The sequence below is a fragment of the Pipra filicauda genome, unplaced genomic scaffold (assembly GCF_003945595.2).
Source record: "Pipra filicauda isolate LSUMZ 115617 unplaced genomic scaffold, ASM394559v2 scaffold116_size3395265_pilon, whole genome shotgun sequence".
NCBI classification, from domain to species: Eukaryota; Metazoa; Chordata; class Aves; order Passeriformes; family Pipridae; genus Pipra; species Pipra filicauda.
This window is the reverse complement of record NW_024103618.1, coordinates 549,964-568,848: the sequence shown is the minus strand read 5'-3', so window position 1 is coordinate 568,848 and position 18,885 is coordinate 549,964. Positions and strand designations below refer to the sequence as shown.

The 18,885-nt window shown below is 39.0% G+C and overlaps 1 protein-coding gene across 1 annotated transcript in view; it reads left to right on the top strand.

Annotated features, from left to right (window-relative positions):
• Positions 1 to 3,609, top strand: part of KCTD8 (potassium channel tetramerization domain containing 8) — a 99,253-nt gene extending 95,644 nt beyond the window's left edge. The window contains exon 2 of the mRNA XM_027717731.2: positions 2,297 to 3,609. Coding sequence (XP_027573532.1) covers positions 2,297 to 2,757 — 461 coding nt within the window. The 3' untranslated portion in view covers positions 2,758 to 3,609. The remainder of the gene's footprint in view (positions 1 to 2,296) is intronic.
• The last annotated feature ends 15,276 nt before the right edge of the window (positions 3,610 to 18,885 follow it).

Below are 18,885 nucleotides of genomic sequence, written 5' to 3'. Positions count from 1 at the left end.
ATCCAAAAAAGCATTTAAATACCTGCCTACTGTCACACTGCTGAATAATCTTATAGCAGAAAATGGATTTTTTTTGTATTCTTGAAGGTGTGCAGTGCTTTTTTGAAATTGATCCTTAGTTGATCCATTGCAAATTTTAGCCCATGAAAAGCAAGGAATACCTATAAAGAACTAAGTATAATGAGACCAACAAGAAATAACATCTTGATGTATGAAGTTACAGCAAAAAAAAAAAATGGGCAGGAAAGAGAGTTGAAGACTACAGAATATTGCTAACAGAAAACTTTAGTTTCTTAGTCTTAGAGTGGGCTGTTATATTTGAAGAAGCCAAGATTGTAAACTAGATTAGATATTGATGTTAATCATGTTATGGAAAATCAGAGTGACGATACTGAAATCACTGTCTGATTAACTACTCACTTCTATAATTGCATGCTGCAAAGCCAGAGTAGTTCCGTAATGCCAGCTGACTGTCAATTTAGCATATTCATATAATAGTTTGAGGTATGAAATGCCAGATACAACAATAGAAGGAAGTCATGTAAATCTATTTAAGAAGGTGAACATATTTCTGGAAGAGAAGGAGGAGGGAAATGGCTGAAACCATGTGTTAAATATTTGGGTTGAATATAATGAAGTAGAAAACTGCTTGTGTTTTTCATTCTGCATAATGTATACAAGCCCTGATGGATTGTTACCTCTCATTGGCTCTTGGTTATTCATGGGTTTCTCTAGACAGACTACAGAAACATGACATGGCATCCTGGGATGCTGGCTAAAACAAAAGTAAAGCAGGTTGTTCAGTGCTGCTGTTGTTAGGTTATTCTTTATTTTCCTTTGTGTTTTGCTTTGTTTTGTTTTCCCCTGTGTCTCATAAAATATTTCAATCTTCTTAGATTCCTTTGAATCATAGAACTACACTGTCAAAAAGACACTGGAGTGTTCACATTGCTTCTGCATTCTTTGTAATTGTATTTCTAATTTGTAATTCTGAACAAAATACTAAGTCAATCAAAAATCTCCTGCCAACTCTGTCCCAGTGACTCAAGGTAGAGCTGTCATACCCTGACTTTTGGTCTAGCCAAAGGCAGCTAACTGATGCTGGTAGTGTCTGGGTAAACTGTAAGATATTTAGATACCTAACCTATTTGGACACTTTTAGGATTTGTAGCAAGCATACAACTGCCATTGAAGCCCCACTGTACATTTTCATTTAGATATTTAAACATCTTTGAAATGTTTCCTTTTGGTCTGATCCAACACCTCTTGAAATCTGTAGATATTTGTCAGCTCAAGGTAGTGTCCTAATTAAGATTGTGACGTTTATGTGATGTCAGCAAAGCATAATTTCACTTCACATCTGGAGTGTTGAAATAAGGCTTCAAAAATGAAAATGCTCGCACAGATTTAGCGGCTACCACCCAATTTTCACATTCATTTTGCTTAAGACTTCAAAGCAAAAATGATATATGGAGAGAATAACAGCCTAGATTTAATTTTCAGGCGTGTGAAGTGCTGAGCAGTGCCTGCCAAGAGGCTGGCAGGCCGTTCTACCAGCCATGGCAGAGTGCCTCTGTACTCATAACTTCATAACCGCCTTTCCCCTGCCAGCTTGTGCGGTACGAGGTGTATGGCTGAATTCTGAGCTTGCACCAAGGCAAGTCTGGGCTAACAAGTGACAGTAAGAAGTGTGGTGAAGTCACTGTAGGATACAAAAAAAAAGCCTAAAGACTGTCAACAGTGAGTGATCACTCTGTTATTCAAGGTTTGATACTCCTTTTTCGGTCCAGGGCTTCTGCAGAGTTGACATCTGCAGAGAATAGTATCAGTAGACTGTTCAGGAGCTTCCAAAAAAAAAAAAAAGATGAATCTAAGCCCTTGGAATATTTTTATTCAAGTGAAGACCATGCAAATTGTACAGTAGTATTTCCCTAATATGCCAAAATCTAATTTATCATAATAAACTTCATGCAGTATAATAGCAAACTAGCTCATTTAAACTTACCAGCAAGGATTTTCACTGCAGCTAATTCATGAGCATTATGCACACTTCATTACCTGGATTCTCAGACAGGCAGTGAAGTTATTCTTTCTGTAAACATTTTTAGGAGTGAGAATTTTGAGGACCAGACCTTCAACTTGTGTATTAGTTGGGTATAGTTCTTTTACCTACAACGAAATGCTACCAATTTATGCCAGCCAAGACCCTGAATCACATTTTTCTAAATGGTATCTGATCAGTTTTCTGTGTAAACCAGTGCTTGCTTAATACTTTTTCTCTCCTGCCTTGTATTAGGGCCCCCCCAGCGAACCGTTTCCCCAAAACAAGACCATGAAGAAAGAAAACATGACAAAGTCTTGGACAAGGGCAGTGAAAGTGGGACTTCCTGTAATGAGTTGTCCACCTCAAGCTGTGACAGCCACTCGGAAGCCAGCACCCCTCAAGAAAACGCCACCAGCACTCAACCATCCACAGCCCACCAGCCAAATACTCTGACTTTGGATCGTCCATCTAAGAAGGCCCCAGTACAATGGATGCCACCTCCAGACAAACGCAGGAACAGTGAACTCTTTCAAACTCTCATTAGCAAGTCCAGAGAAACAAATCTTTCCAAAAAGAAGGTGTGTGAGAAGCTGAGTGTTGAGGAAGAAATGAGAAAATGTATCCAAGATTTTAAAAAAATCCACATTCCAGATTACTTTCCAGAGCGCAAACGTCCCTGGCAATCCGAACTCTTACAGAAGTATGGGTTATAGTGATCAACTCTTTCATGACGTATCTCTGGGGCATTTGATGTTTATTACATTGCCACTAACTTACTGATGTCCTCCTTCTGGCCAACTCTGCCACCAGAGCTATTCCTGCTGCTTATATCTTTCTGTGAACAGTGGATGTTGGATAGTACATGTTTTTCTTTAAAAATATATATAAAAAGATAGAAACTTTAAAAATGCAAGAGACATCTCATCTAAACCACTTCATAATAGCAAAGAAAAAAGTGCATGGTTAAGAAAGATGGTTTTCTAACTGTAGTCAGTTGGGCTTCATTATTGTTTTGGAACTTACCAAATAAAAATCTCAATCATCAGTTAACATCTCATTTTATGTCACCAATAAAGATGACTCAGACTTACTAAGGATGAAGAGAAACAGGGTTTAAAATTCAATTGAACAGATTTTGGAACTAATTCTCAACATTCTCTCAATGTTAATGCAATAAAGCAAATACCTATTTTGCATGAGCACAATGTTACAAATAAATCACACAAGAACAAGAGGTTGTCTGTTGCTTGGAGAACTATTTGTTTGATACCAAGCCTATAAACGTAAAACGTCTAAGGGGTTGAATTAACTTTGTTCTGGACCTGTGATTTTTTTGTGTGTACAGTGTTCTGTATGTAAGGATGGTGTAAATATGCCTTATATTGTTTTATTATTGCACCAATAACGTTCATCTTTTAGTGCTTGTCAGGATTATTTCTGTGAAATGCAAATTTACGGCAGATTGTGAAAACTGGTTTGATGGTCTGAAAGTTTTTGTTAATCGCTAAAAATGGAGAAAAATAAAAGAGACTTTAATGTATTTATTAAAAGAACCATCTGGTAGATTTTTTGACTATTGTTATCTCTTCTCTCTTTTAAAAGTAGAATCAAGCAAATTGTTACTTTCTGTTTAATGTTTCATAACTACTGTGCTGAAAAAAAAACCAAAACAAAAAACATTTCAAATGAGGGAAAAAAATTTAGGGTAGTGCCATTTAATTGGAACCATCATAGATATTCTCCAAAAGGAAGAGAGTTAAACTAAGAAGCAGCAGGGACTGAATTGAAAAACTGAGTGGTTTTACTGACAGAGAGGAAAGCAGTTCCAATTTGACAAGTTCACAAGAAGTCAGCTTAGAAATAGGAGATTTAAAATAGCAGAGTTTGGTACACTGACAAATGAAAAGTTTCTGTGAATAGTCAACTCTGTGACAAACCTGTTATCTCAGCCATGATATAGGAAAATAAATAGCTTTCTCATTACAAGAACACCAAGAAGACATCTGTGGTTTGGACAGCCATAGCTGAAACGGGTAAGGACCACTGAAGTTTGCAAGAGAGCTGCTGAGTTCTTACAGACTTGAAATTATTACTGTGAGCACACAGAAGTACATGAACACATTTAGAAGGGTTCATCACCATACATGTTCTGTAGCAGGAACTGCACAGTTGTGTCAGAAGAGGTGTTTTACATGTTATGGTAATTTTAACTCATTTAGCTAAAGTAAAAAGGACATGTTGTATTATAACTTCCAGGGTTATTCCTGATACCTGTATTACTTTTCAGTCCTCTAAGAGGCCACTTTAAGAAAACTTCCAATAGTAGCTTAGCAACTTCATTCATTCTTTCTTTTCTTAACCTATCTAGTTCTAATTGTTCCCCTATTCAGTTAATCAGTTGCCTTCAATATCTTCTGACAACATTTTAATAACCTGAAAGACTGTATCTGGGGTAAGTCCAGTCTGAACTGATGCAGTCCAGTGTGAAATCAGAGCTTCTCAGCTTTGCCCTCGTGTTCCTTGCTTGCTTCTCTCTGGTCCAAAAGACCCGTTCTTTCTTTTGAAAGTTTATTGTTTCTTAGACAAATTTAACGTTTACTTTCTCTTTTCTAATATTTGGCTTCCTAATCTTTACTTGATGAAATTTCCAATTATTTAACCATGGCTTACCTCCAGTGGGTACAATTGTGGTTTTACTTAGTCTAGAGTTAGACTATTACAGAGAGCTTTCTTTCCATCTGGGATTATACCTTTTGGATGCAGATAGCATCTTGAACCTTCCCATTAAACTTTGCTGTTGAGTCTGGAGATTTGTCTTGCCTTCCTAGTTATTCTCAGTACTCCAGGCAGTAACAACCTGATTGTTTGACCTGCATATTGATTTTAACTTGTCAATATATAAATGTTTTTATAAGCTTTTTTTTCTTTTTATCATACTGCCTAAAATTTCTCAGAACATTTTTAATTCATTCTTGAGAAGTATTATCTTAATACATATCTTAATATATGGCTACCGTAAGATTTTTCATAACCACTTTCCATGTGTTCATGAGGCGTGTGTGTGAGTGATGTGGCAGATAAATGACATTGCTGTTACTTAGCAACCACACCAGCATCTTAAGACAAAGTGTTTTGGTTTTGGAATTGGGCAGATACACTTTCTTTCAGAGTGACAAATTGGGTTGTGTTGTAGTTGGAGAGAAAAGGGAGAAAACAACAGCTTACGTGAATCCTTCAGTCATATTCTCTAATTCCCATCACACTTTCCATCCAGTTCGCCCAGTTACAGCTCCAACTCTATCTATGTAGTTATTAATCTACAGTTTTCAGATAATTAGGGAGAACATAAGCTGAGATATTTGGTGGAACAGGGGAGCTTGTGAGCATTTAGGTGGCTATGGTTGGTAGGAAGTTCCCAGGTGTTATAAGCAAATTGTGTACTAGAAGCACATGGGGGGTTGATTACTTCCCTTTGTCTTACACTCTTCTTATTTTTCTCTCATAGCTGCTTTTTGTTTTTTAGTTTCAGGTTTCTTTTTCTCTTCTTTCCAGTTATTCACTTTGTTATGCACAGGTATGATCTACCATGGAAACCTGTGCCTTTTATAGGACTTCAGTAGAGGTGATCAGTACACTAAAATTCCACTCCATTTGAAGCTTATGATAAAAAACCATAATGTTTTTCTAAAAAAATACCAAAATACATTTACCAATCTTCAATTAGAATCATAAAATGATTTGGGTTGGAAGGGACCTTTTAAAGGTCATCTCGTCCAATCCTCCTGCAATGATCTCAGACATCTTCAACTAGATCAAGTTGCTCAGAGACCTGTTCCAGTGTCTCACCACCCTCATAATAAAAAATCTCTTCCTCATATATATCTAAATCTACTTTCTTACTTTAAAGCCATTATCCCTTTTCATATCACAACAGGCCCTACTAAAAAGTTTGTCTGCATCATTCTATAAAATCGTACAGTTTTATATTTTCTTATTTTCAAATCTGTATCTGTCCAGTTTAGAGAGAAGGATGTTGTGAGGACTGTGTCAAAGGCCTTACAGAAGTACAGATAGATCTGTAGCTCTTCCCTTTTTCACTGATGTAGTTGGTCCATCATAGGAGGCCACTAGGTTGGTCAGGCAGGACTTGCCCTTGGTGAAGCCATGCTGGCTGTATCCAGTCACCTTCCTGTCCTCCATGTGCCTTAGCATAATTTCTAGGAGGATCTGTTCCATGATATTCTCAAGCACAGAGATGAGGCTGACAGGTCTGTAGTTCCCAGGGTCCTCCTTTTTACCCTTTTCAAAGATAAGTGCAAATTTGATTTTGTGACATTAAAGACCAGGTACTTTTTAGTCATTATGATTATAATAAGTGATAATTGCTTTGATAAAATTTATTTTAAAATTAAATAAAAAAATTCTAAGAAGTAATAAAACATATAAATGAAACCTATTCCTGAAAGAAATTATTATAAAGTAATTCTTATAAAAAATTAAATTCTTTTGCAGAATTTTTTTCTAAATCAATGCAATCCCTTAAATTATGGTCTTATTGGGAGTTTAACATGGAATACATTTCCCTTTTTGTTTTTCATCTGAGTTTAATTCTTAATATATTCAGAAATATAGAATGCTATATTCTAGATTATGTTTAAAGATTTGGGACTGATGAAAATAAAACAAATTTTCCTTCACAAGTAATCTCCCAGTTAAGCTCATATGCACACCAATTTTAATATACTTATTGTTTTAACTGGACAGATGGGGAATAGAGATACAGATTTGCCATACAATGATCTTTACACCTTTAAAATGTGAACAAAGATCAGAATCACATGCTGAACTGGTCTATTGATGAAATATTATTTGTGAGCCCTTCTTCCACTAATAAAAATTTGTCTTAGAATAATTGAAATTAATTCTGAAATTGAATTTTAGAATTCACTTTGATTCCTTTAAATGAATAAAAAGAGCCAAATTGCATAAAAAGCATAATTTTGTGGCCTCCTTTAAAAAAATACTTATGCAGAATCATTTGACTTGCTAATGCTGTCTTTGTTCAAGTAATGATATTCAAAATTATACTTCCTACTGGAGATGGAAAACACAATTTAGTATACTTGGTAACAAGGGGGCAATGTTGGGCTTCATCTACAGGTGACTTGTGTCCTGAACCAATATCTTCGGAATGCTCAGAAATTATTAAACCTTCAGGTTTTTGCAGGATTGCACCACTGATATGGCTCACCATAAAAACAGCCTTCACACATTACTTCAGCTCAGATATTACAGGCCAGGAAGTAGTTCCTTCTTTTGCAGGATCTGTTATGTAGAAGTGATTTTCAGCCTGCTTCATATTTTCCACTCTACCCCTCTCTTTTCCATTGTTACCATGGACATTCATACAATCACTTTTGTTTAAGAGCTTATCCATTCCTTGCTTGAAGACACATATTCAAATTCAGAAGAGACTTGACAGCACTGGAAAATGATGGGGGAATCTGGACACACTGGCAATACTGATGGTTTGAATAACTTCAGCACTACTGACAAGAAGATGCCATAAAGCAGAAGTTGGAAGGCAAAGTCACATTGCATTACAGCTCACGCTCTCTGTGGGACTGTCAGGTGTCAGATCTCTCTAGCACTGACCAGTCACCCAGTGAAGTAAGCCACAAAGACATTATTCACTGAGTGATGAACCGCTGATGCTGTCAGCATCCAGTTGGCTACCTACACCTGCTGTGTGTTGGTACTGCAGCTAAATCAGAAATCCCAGTTCAAAGATGGTGATGCTGGGCTGCGTAAGGCTGGTGCAGGTAAGGGCTGTAAAAGCTACTCCTCACACAGTATTCATGGGGATATACGACTTGTTGCATGCTTCCGTAAGTGGGTACTTGCCTTCAGAACACTCTGCATTATTATCTGAACTGGGATTGTTGTTTTATTCTGCTGGATCATCACCATTTGCACAGAAAACAGCTGTAGAGTGAGACCAAATCCCAACATTCTTATGTGTAGATTCCCAGCAGAAGGTGGCAATCTCTCCTGCTTTACTGTTTCTTCTTTGAAATTGGGCTTGTGGTAGCATGAAATGGGATACTGAGAAAACAGAGTACAAATGGTGCCCAGAAGAGAAACTCAGCACTGACTGTGTTCCCATCTGTTTGGAGCCTGGCACCCTGGCAATCCTAAGCTTCAGACATTAGATTGTGTAAGACACATCTGGGAAAAGCACAAATTGACACAATGCAGTTAGCAATGAATATAAGAGAAAAAGGATTTGAGAATTTTTTCCTACTCAAAGGACTCCTCCTCTTCTTAGTGGGCCATCTCTTTTCCTCAGATAAGGAAAAGGAATTGTGAAAAACAATAGTAGACCAGATGGAGATAGTGGAAATATCCATTTCTCTATGTTACATTGCCTTTTAAAATTTCTCTGTTTCTTCACAAGGTTGCTTTATGTTTCTTTATATACAGTAAGAGGAAATGTAGAAATAGCTTGGTGGGATTAGTTCTGAAACTCCAGATCCTTCATGTACATATTAGATGAAGTTCTAGCATTGAGCATGTTAAGTGTTTCATTTACAATACAGTGTAATTTTTAGCAGGGAGTCTCCCCTGGACATATGAGTACCAGTAACAAGAAGTAAATTAAGTTAACATAAAAGGAAGGGAGATCATAAATAGGCAATAAATAATCTTTCCGTATTCCAAAGCAACATTTAATTCTGAAATACTATCACTTTACATACTATCTGCTTAACATGCATGCAATTCATTAATTTAGTACTGATAATTGATAATATGCTCCAAACTTAGATTCCTCTTGATACAATGCTGAAAGATTGTTTTCCTCATAAATGTATTCCCTACATAGTAAATGTAAAGTTTTGACAGCAGGCAACACCTGACAGAATATTCTTTATCCCTACTGGATTGCTAGTTTGGCCTAGGAGGAATTGTGAAAACCATCAATCAATGACCCTAAAAAGCTTTTTTCCCTGTTTCTCTTCCTATTTAGATGAATTGTGTGTTTCATGTGGTGTCATTTTTGTGTCGAAGGTAGCATTAGATTCAATGCAACACAAAATAGTTGCTGACACTTTGGCCCTGAATTGTTCTGATTTATACCTACCCTTGATATAAATTACATTAGTAAGCTTCTGACATCAGCGGTTGAGATGACTGCTGAGTGATTGAACACCTGCCATACAGTCGAGAAATGAGTTTAAAGAAGATAGGTTTAAATCCATGCCAATGTGGATTTGGAGGCATTGCAAAGGACTGAAAGCCCCAGCCCTTCCAGGACATGACATATAATGCTTCCATCTCTGGACAAGGAGGGACGGGAAGCCCTTGTGTATTCTTTGCCAGGGGAAAGCTTGGTTTCACTGTCTTGCAGAACTAAGACCGCTCCTTGGAGAGAAACAGTTGCTCTTTCACAGGTTTTATCATGCTATTCCTGAATGTCCTCATGGAAAAATTAAACAGCACCCTCTTGGCCCGTGATGAGAAAGTAAGCTTGGCTTCTATTTGTCACTACAGTCACTAAATTTATGTGAATAGTTACATGGAACTTCCCTGGCAAGTTAAGGACTGTTTTTTCAAATATGTCTCGTGACTCTCCTTGAACTTCTTCCAACTGTTCAATACCGTTTGGGGAAAAATAATGCACATATTATAGTTTTGGTCACTAATGGAAGGACAGAAGTAGGAAAAAAGTTATTCCCTTCCTGCACTGCGATGTTTCCATATATATAATTCATTATTGATTTTTTTAAATTGCAAACTTAGGTCACTTTTCTTGACTTTTTTCTTTTTTATTATCATGACTTTTTCCTGGTTATTTCAGCCCTCTGGAAATATACACCCCAGATTTTCAATTATTTCTAACCAGACCACTTTCTTCAAATGTTCAGTTATATTTTACCTTTCTCTATGTTTCTAATTAGTCTTCTAATTACTCATGAGTCTTTCCTTTTTTTTTTAGCTGAATTTCATGAACATGCCACTTACTTTACGTTTTGTTTGCCAACTTCTCTAATTATCTAAGTTAAAGAGATTTTCAAGGGCACACAGAGAGATCCCCAATTCCCTGTGGCATTAACTGAGACTTGGGCACGTAACTCTTTTTTCTTTGCTATCTCTGAAAAACTCTTGTTATCCCTGCAGTGATCCCTATGCCCTTCCCCTCATCTGAATAAGACCTGTCTATCACCTTTAACCACAGCTCCCCACTTCCACTCTAAGTCAATTTGAATTAATTTTACAAGTAAGGTTGCTTGACATTGAAATCAGGAATTATTATGCTGTCCCTTTCTTTTCATCCGCTAATTCTGTAGTGCGTATGAAAGGAATAATCAATCAAGTTTGTCTGACAAGAGCTATGTTTTAATACTCCTATTGAGTCTGTCTTGTTCCCACACGGTCGTAAACAGCAATTGCCTGAGCCAATCTGTGATAGGCATCTCAGCAGGAGGCAAGTAATGATGCTGCACTATCAGGTACAGAAATGAGAAGAACTCTTACACATACAAGCTTGCAATAAATTAGCTATACATCAGTGTTTCTGAAAACCTACAGAAGTTTTCCAAAGTCTTCTGTGTCCCTCTGTAAGTCTTCACACACAGTGAAGCTGTCTTGGGGGTAATAGAGGGAAACCAGACCAAGAACAGCACAAAAAAACCTCCATGGCTTTGAAAGAGATTTGAGCGGTTTTCTCCCATCTTCAAGTACCTGGGGAGCAGTGAGATCTTTGGGTATTTTAATTTCGTCATCCTCATGTGATTACCTTGATGATCTGCTGATGGATATCCTGTGGACTGAGGCATTGAATAGTTCCTAGCTGGTGCTCAGGAGCTGAGATCCTGCTTGACTTCACAGCAGCCATCAAGGGCCTCATCTCCAGAACCACATCGGTACCCCACCTTAGAAAGCATAGCTGTAAATTCATAGATCATGCCTTAACAATGGTGCAAGTGCAATATATTACTCCCATGAATTACGTTATTGTATGTGTGCCACATCCCGTTATGATCTTGATTGCAGAAAATCTCAGTAAAACTGCCATATTATGCAGGACTCATGTCCAGAATTATCATATCATGTATTTACTGTAACCATTAATGGATTAAAGGATTCTTTTCTGCTGGTAAGTTACCAAGGTTTTAAGCTGTCACATGTTTATGCGATTATCTGGTTGATGCTTCCTCACAGGTCTGAAGATGTGTTATTTTCTGCTGGTTCCTCAGTCATCCACGGATATTCAGTCAGAATGATTATTGATGCAGCAGGTGTGTTCTGATTTACTTAATATCCCAGAATGCCTGTCATTATTCACTTTTATATTTATTTTGCATGAGATGCATGTTTAGTGCTGTACTCTTAAGCAAAAAGACTTGTCTCCTGCCCCAAGACAATTGAAAATGGCAAAACAGGAACTGGGACAATTGAAATGAATGTAACATAAATGCAAACCGATTGTAATTCCTATAAGTATTCCTTAGAATGGTTCTGTTTAAATTTTATTACAATGTGGGGTATGATCACAATCTCTTCATTTGTTTTTAAATCAATGAAACCCCTTGTGAGTTAAATCAACTCATGTCTAGACTATGCTTTTCTGCACCAAATCTTCCTAATTACCCATCTTCCCCTTGACAACTTCATATTTGTAAGACTTATCAAATTACTTTGCTCTATTGTTTGCTCATCAACTGTGTGATCAACTAACTTAGAAATTATATAATGGGAATGCAAAATAGAAATAAAAGAAAAAAGTGCACACGTACAACCTATTCCCATACTGAACATTCTGGTTGGTGTGTGAGAGCTGAGAAGTTTTATCATCTGCCACTAAGCAGGAAAGCTCCTGAGTGGATGAAGACATTTTTTCATAGGACTCTAATGTTTAAGACCTCATGGTTTGTCAAAGATCTGTTGGCATGAATGGGGTACTTGTCCCTTGGTATCCAGTTGAAGGATTAATGCCTTAAAACTGAGGTCTTAAGTTTACTATCTGTTCAAGTGCTAGCACTGCAAAGCAACATTCTGATGCAGCTGATAGCCAGGGGATCTTACCTCAGGGAAGAGGGATAGATGGAAGAGTATCATGTTCCTCAGAAAGACTGGTTAAACAATTTTAAAAAAGCACATGCAAGTTCATCTACCTGTAAGAATGGAGACCAGACCTTTCCAGAGACTCAAGGCAGGGTCTCCATCTTAATGCCACATGGCTGCATTCTCCATGTAAGCCCATCCACCAGGCAGAAGTACTGGGATAAGTTGCTAGAGGGCACTTCTTGACTGAAACAGGCATTCCACCCAAAGTTCCTCAAAGGCAAACCTGAAAAGGGGCTGCCCAGATTCTGTGGAAGGCACTTGTCTGAAACAATTTGCTGGCCCATCCCTGCCGTTCATTGTTGTGACATTTAACATTTGCAAGCCTCCGTATATTACCCAAGTGCAATGCTGCATCATAGAAAAGGTGTATTCTCCTCCTTGCAGAACCACCCTATCTGTACCTTCTGTGCTGTGCTGTTGTGTATGCAATCCAGGTGGGAAAACAAGCTGATTTTTTTTTTTAAATTTTTTTTGAAAGAGAGAATTATTTATTTCTGGTTGTGGGAATATTTTCTGGCAGTGGCAGTGTATTCTCTCTAAGTCATCAGCAAATTCCTTTTTTATTTCATCTTTCTCAGGCTCTAACTCCTGCACTGCACAGCATTGCTAAAAGCATTGCTCCCACCTGGAGCAGTTTATTGGACACCACTGGAGGGGAGAGAGCAACTACTGCTGCTTTTCCCATCACAGGAGAAAGTAGTTACAGCCTTAACCTCCTCTCAGCCTCCAATGTCTTGTAAGGCTGAACGATGCCAACTGCATTCAGCATGGAATTTGGGTTATTTGTTTACTGGTTTGTGGTTTTTCCCTCTGTAAGCTTTCTTCTAGAGACACCAGCTGCAAATCTGGGCCGGCAGCCAACTTTGTCTCTCCTTGAACAAAAATAAGACAAAGCTATTGGGAAGTGTGGAGAGGGCAGCGGAAGATCACACAGCAACTTATGTCAACCACACAATGCACCCCCAAGATGGAGCCAGCTGCAAGGTGCTGGCCCAGAGGGAGAGCCTTAAACAACATTCATACTGACACTTGCCTGCAGATGTGTGGCCCCTCACCAAACAGAGCCCAAGTGAAGATGGCAATAAGCTGATCTTGGCTTTTCCTGAACTTGCAGGGCACAGAGCTGCAGGAGGAGAGGGCTTACAGACTCCTGCACCAGCTGGATCTGGGCTCACCCTACCCACCACAAATGAGACAGTGGCTGTAGAGGGTCCCAGAGGGAGCGAAGCAGGTGCAGTATACTCAGAGAGAATGATATTCCTAGGCTGAGGTGGGAATCATCAGCTGATTCACTGTAGGAAAACCAGAAGCATCTCTGTGCCATTTGGGAGAGGTAGTGAAAGGGGACTTCAGACTGGAGTTAAGGGCATGAAAGTAAGCAGTGACTGTGCAGTAAGGGGATGATGAGGGCAGAATGGGAAACTGTGATTTCTTCCCTTGTAAGCTGCATAGGGTAAAAACATGCCTTCAGAAGGAAATGAAGTTGAGTAGTAGGGCAACATCTATGCTGGGAGGCAGTAGAGAAATGAAGGGAGGCATTTCCGAATTCTGCCAACCTTGTCTGGCCCAGAAAACTTTCTCTCTTATTAATACACCCTTTCACTCCCAGCACAGATGTTGCCTTTCCCCCCCTCTCCCATCCAGTCATGGTGCTTTCTTCACCAGCTGCCTTTCAACCGATTGCATTGTAGCAGTGCTGCATATCAGACAGACATGAATCTGTGGTTGGGGAACGACTGCTCATCTCTAACATCACTAACAGCCATCCCCGACAGTGTCCCTCATCTCATTAAAAAAATAAAATAAAATTAGGCTTTCAGGAAAATCCAGAGCAGCAAAGGGGTTTCAAGATGTGACTGATGTGACTGACCAGATGTTCTTCTGGAAGAGCTGGGGACTGTTCCTGTCTGCAAAGCCTGCAGTGTAACTATTTGGTGTGTACTCATGTTGCGACATTTGGGTAGGTAGACGATGATGGATGGACGGATACCTGAAGGTTTAGGCAGCAGGTAAGTTACAGTTTAACCAAAGTTTGGGATGCCTGGATTGTAAGCAAAGCTGCCAGTCTGCCTCTTTATGAATCCCTCTCCATGGGCTGATGCCCTGGCTTCTGTCCATCTCCAGGGGGGTGCACACTGCCCAGGGCTGGGGCTGGCCCTGGGTCCCAGCTGCCCAGCTCCCTGGCTGGGACAGTGGGAACAGCCCTGGCTGCCCATTCCTGCCCTGCTGCTCTCCAGGGAGCCACCATGGTCCCTAACAATGTATATGCATACAAAAGCTGTTCAGCTAGATATATTCTTAGGAATTAAAATAAGATTGGAATACTAAAATAGTAAAAACAATGGAATAATCACAAAAATGCAGGAACAGCAACAATGTCTCTGTCGTTACAGTTGTGGTTGATTAAAAGTAATCACTTTCCTGTAATTTTTCTCTATTTTTCAGGTGAAGGAATAGAAGCTGTGCAATTATCTGCCTTGGACAGTTCTGCTCACTGCTCAATTCTCCTTCCTTGCATTTGAAACAACTCATAATAATTTCATGCAGGACAAAAAGGTTATGTGCTTCAACTAATACAGGACAGGAATGAAGCTGTAACTCTGTGTATTGGAAACAATCACCCACAAAATATAGCCCTTCTTCGAGAATACAAGATGATGAAATGTCAGCATGCTTCTGGAAATATCTGCTTGTCAGAGAAACAAAAAAAATAACCGCATTCTCTGCCCCCCTCTCCCTTCAATTTATGTAACTGCTAAGACTGACTTTTAAAAACAATGGAGCTGGTGGAAGGAAAAATATGAACCTTAAAAAGTCTTATCAACAGGAAGACAGTTAAGCATGTCCCTAGGGTTATGGAGAAAAAAAATTTCTTCCTATTGTAATAAATGAACAGTTTATAAAAAAAAAAATAGTGTATATACATTTAATGCATTCTAAATCCTAGACCTGGCATTTGTCATTCACTGTCTATTCACCTCTCTACTAGCAAAATCTTAAATCTTTGCTTATTTAGACACTGCCAGAACAGCTGTCCATTCTATCAGTAGAGAGGGGTCCTTAAAACTGGAGACAAAGAATCTTACAGTCCTATTAGGCCTCTTTTACTGTCACTCCTTATGAAGAGCATTAGTGCAAATGAAAATCGGGCACCTTCCTCTTCATAAACACTGACATTTATTAGCAGGTTAAGGTAGGAGAAGAGGAGTCCTTTTGATGAGTAGCGTAGAAGATAATTAATTAGATTGCAATTCAGCAGAAAAGTGTTAAATTTAAACTTCAGAAGAATTATAAAACTTATTGAATTGACCTGGAATGTGCTGAAATTTCTAGCATCTTACTTATTGCCCTAAATTAAATATCCTAAAATCATGATTGGACATTAAAAAATTGAACTGGTTGACCTGACCTGTGAGCAGACAATAAATAACAAACTGGGGGGGGATTGATAATAAATGTGTATTCTGAGAGGAAGAAAATTCCTCTCTATAGAAAATACAAATAGTTAGTTTAATAATTCCTGACCAATGAAGACTACCGTTTTAAATCTGTTTCTGTTCATTTCCAGGAAGACCCAAAGGCTTCAGCAGAGGGGCTTCAAATAATATTTTGAATGAAAGAGTTCACAATAGAAGCATATAAAGCAGGAGATGCCAAATGGACAGTTTTCTTTCCGATGCTCTGTTTTCTTGCCTCACTTAACTCCTGTCTCCTTTGTGCTGTGCATGCTGGCCCAACAAGCAGTCTGTCAGCTGTCACAAATGTTTGAAGACATGGACTGATGAATGTGCTCTATATAGAGTGTTTCTGATCTTCAGATTTTAATGTGTTTCGTAGATATTTAGCAGAGTTCCCTAATACTTACTTCACATCTATAAAATTAGTGTAGCAGGGACATTTAATGTAATGGACTATGAGGCTGGTACAGCTGAACCTGAGGGCACATGCAGAAGTCTTATGCATGGTTCTTAAGACCAAAAAGAATTTAATAAATAAAAAAAGTTTATTAAAACAGAACCATGAACGAAAATAAAAAAAAGAGGTTCTACAGTTCAGTTTGGAGGAGCCCAATTTCACTCTGTGTTTATATGACAGTGGGAAGATGGCTGGGGTAAACATTAGAGGAAACTGAGAAGTTGTGTTCACATCCTAACACAAGTTATAACAGTATGGAAATTGTAGGGTAAAATACAGCTGCTACTCCCTGGATGGAATGCGGTTGGCATGCTCAAAACCTATTCCTTGATGATTTTACATATGCACAATCTGCAACCATAAGCACCTGCCAAGAGGGTTGGAAAAGAGATCATCAAGTCCCACTGATCCAACACTGCCGTGGTTACTAGACCATGGCACTAAGTGCCACATCCAGTCTCATCTTAAAAACCTCCAGGGACAGTGAATCCAGCACATCCCTGGGCAGCCCATTACTATGTCTGATTACTCTCTCTGTAAAAAACTTCTTCCTAATATCCAACCTAAATCTCCCCTGGCACAGCTTAAGACCATGCCTTCTTGTCCTACTGCTGGTTACCTGGGAGAAGAGACCAACCCCTACCTGGCTACAACCTCCTTTCAGGGAGTTGTAGAGAGCGATGAGGTCTCCCTGTGCCTCCTCTTCTCCAGGCTGAACAACCCCAGCTCCCTCAGCCTCTCCTCATAGGACTTGTGCTCGAGACCCTTCACCAGCCTCGTTGCTCTTCTCTGGACCTGCTCCAGCACCTCAATATCCTCCCTGAACTGAGAGGCCCAGAACTGGACACAGCACTCCAGGTGTGGCCTCACCAGCACTGAGTACAGAGGAAGAATCACTTCCCTGGTCCTGCTGGCCACACTGTTCCTGATACAGGCCAGGATACCATTGGCCTTCTTGGCCACCTGGGCACACTGCTGGCTCATGTTCAGCTTCCTGTCAATCCAAACTCCCAGGTCCCTTTCTGCCTGGCTACTCTCCAGCCACTCTGTCCCCAGCCTGTAGCGCTGCAGGGGGTTGTTGTGGCCAAAGTGCAGGACCCGGCACTTGGTCTTGTTGAACCTCATCCCGCTGGAATCAGACCATCTCTCCAGCTTGTCCAGGTCCCTCTGAAGAGCCCTCCTGCCTTCCAGCTGATCGACACTCCCCCCCGACTTGGTGTCATCTGCAAATTTGATGCAATACCATTACTCTGTCCCAGCTCAAATTACCACTGTAATGGATGTTAGCTTCCAATAACCTACCCCAATGTGAGATTCCACAAGGGAGACACAGTTTATGTGAGGTATCACTAAAGTGTCCCATAATATGCATAAAAGACCAAACTGCGCATAAAAGATCAACGTCATCTGACTGCAGAGCCTCTGCTCTCTCTGCAACAGATGTTTTCTTTCATGCTGCCCAGAAAGGATATATCTTGGAGATTGTTTTAATGCAAATATATGTTATTGTCTCTATAAACATTTGTCAGTTTCATTTTTGGCCTCTGCTTTCTCATTGAATTCTCCCTAGTTTAGACCGGAATGTAAATACATGGAAAAATGTAGGACTCACCCTTTAGAGTGAAAAGACATGCAGGATTGTCCTCCACAGAGCTGCTGCTTCTTTTCTTGTCACACACTGTTGATCTGTGTGATTTCAGTTACCTGCACTGCAATTAAATTTAGTTCCTGTTGCCTGAAGAATCTTCTGTCTCGCTGCCATATATTGGAGTTCCATCCTGTCCAGTGCTCACATCAGACCTTGCAACAGATGTGCTCTGCTAAATAAACACCACACGCACTCAGTTTCCCATTTAGTCTCTCCGAGGTTATCATTATTTATTTCGAACTTTGCATTTTTTCAAAAGATTTTTATTATAATTCTATGTTCCTATTTTTCTCTATTTACAGTTGCCATCATGCATTAAGTAAACTTTGATTGAATAATCTTTCAAATATATCCCGAGAAATAAACCATATTTTAAAACAAAAGATAACATATCACTCTAACAGGGATATGTGATTCAGACTACCACTTCTTTTCATACACAGTCTATTTACGCATATATAAAATGTAGACAACTAGCCAATCTATCAGGGAAAGTTCTCAGTTTAATTTTTCTTTCATCTCTTTCCCTCTGTGATCTGCATCTCACAGTCAATAATTTTTACTCCCACATCATATGTCCTGTCAGCTTTCTTCTCTATGATTTTAAATGAAAAAGGCAGACTTCTATTTTGAATCCATGCATGATTTTTCATATTTGTTGATACAAAAGCATTTTATATTTTACTTTTCAGAAAACTACTGTTCTCTCATTAAACGTCCGTGCCTTTGCCATCCATCATATTAAAAAACTTGCATACTTCATAGCATTAAGTAATAGCTTTTCCATTAACAGCAGTAACCTGCAGTCAGACATTCTCTGCTTTTTGTCTCTTATTCCTATGTGAGGAAAGATTGAAAAGTTTGCTGTCAAAAAGCTTTTGGGACCATTCCCACTAATTCCCTGATAATGAAGTTCTAATCTTTGACCTAAAGTTAAACTACGGACATATGAATGAAGAAATGTAAAGAGCCTACCAATGCAAATTATATACTCCGTTTCTTAAAGGAGGTTTAAGAGTTTCCTCTGAGCCCATCCTGACACACTGAAGTTAGCAAGTGCTTTGACAATCAGTCTTCTTGAGTTTTCATTACCTTGGGGACTCTGATAGATAGACAGATATCTAAGATATTTGTGTGAAAGTTATTGTTT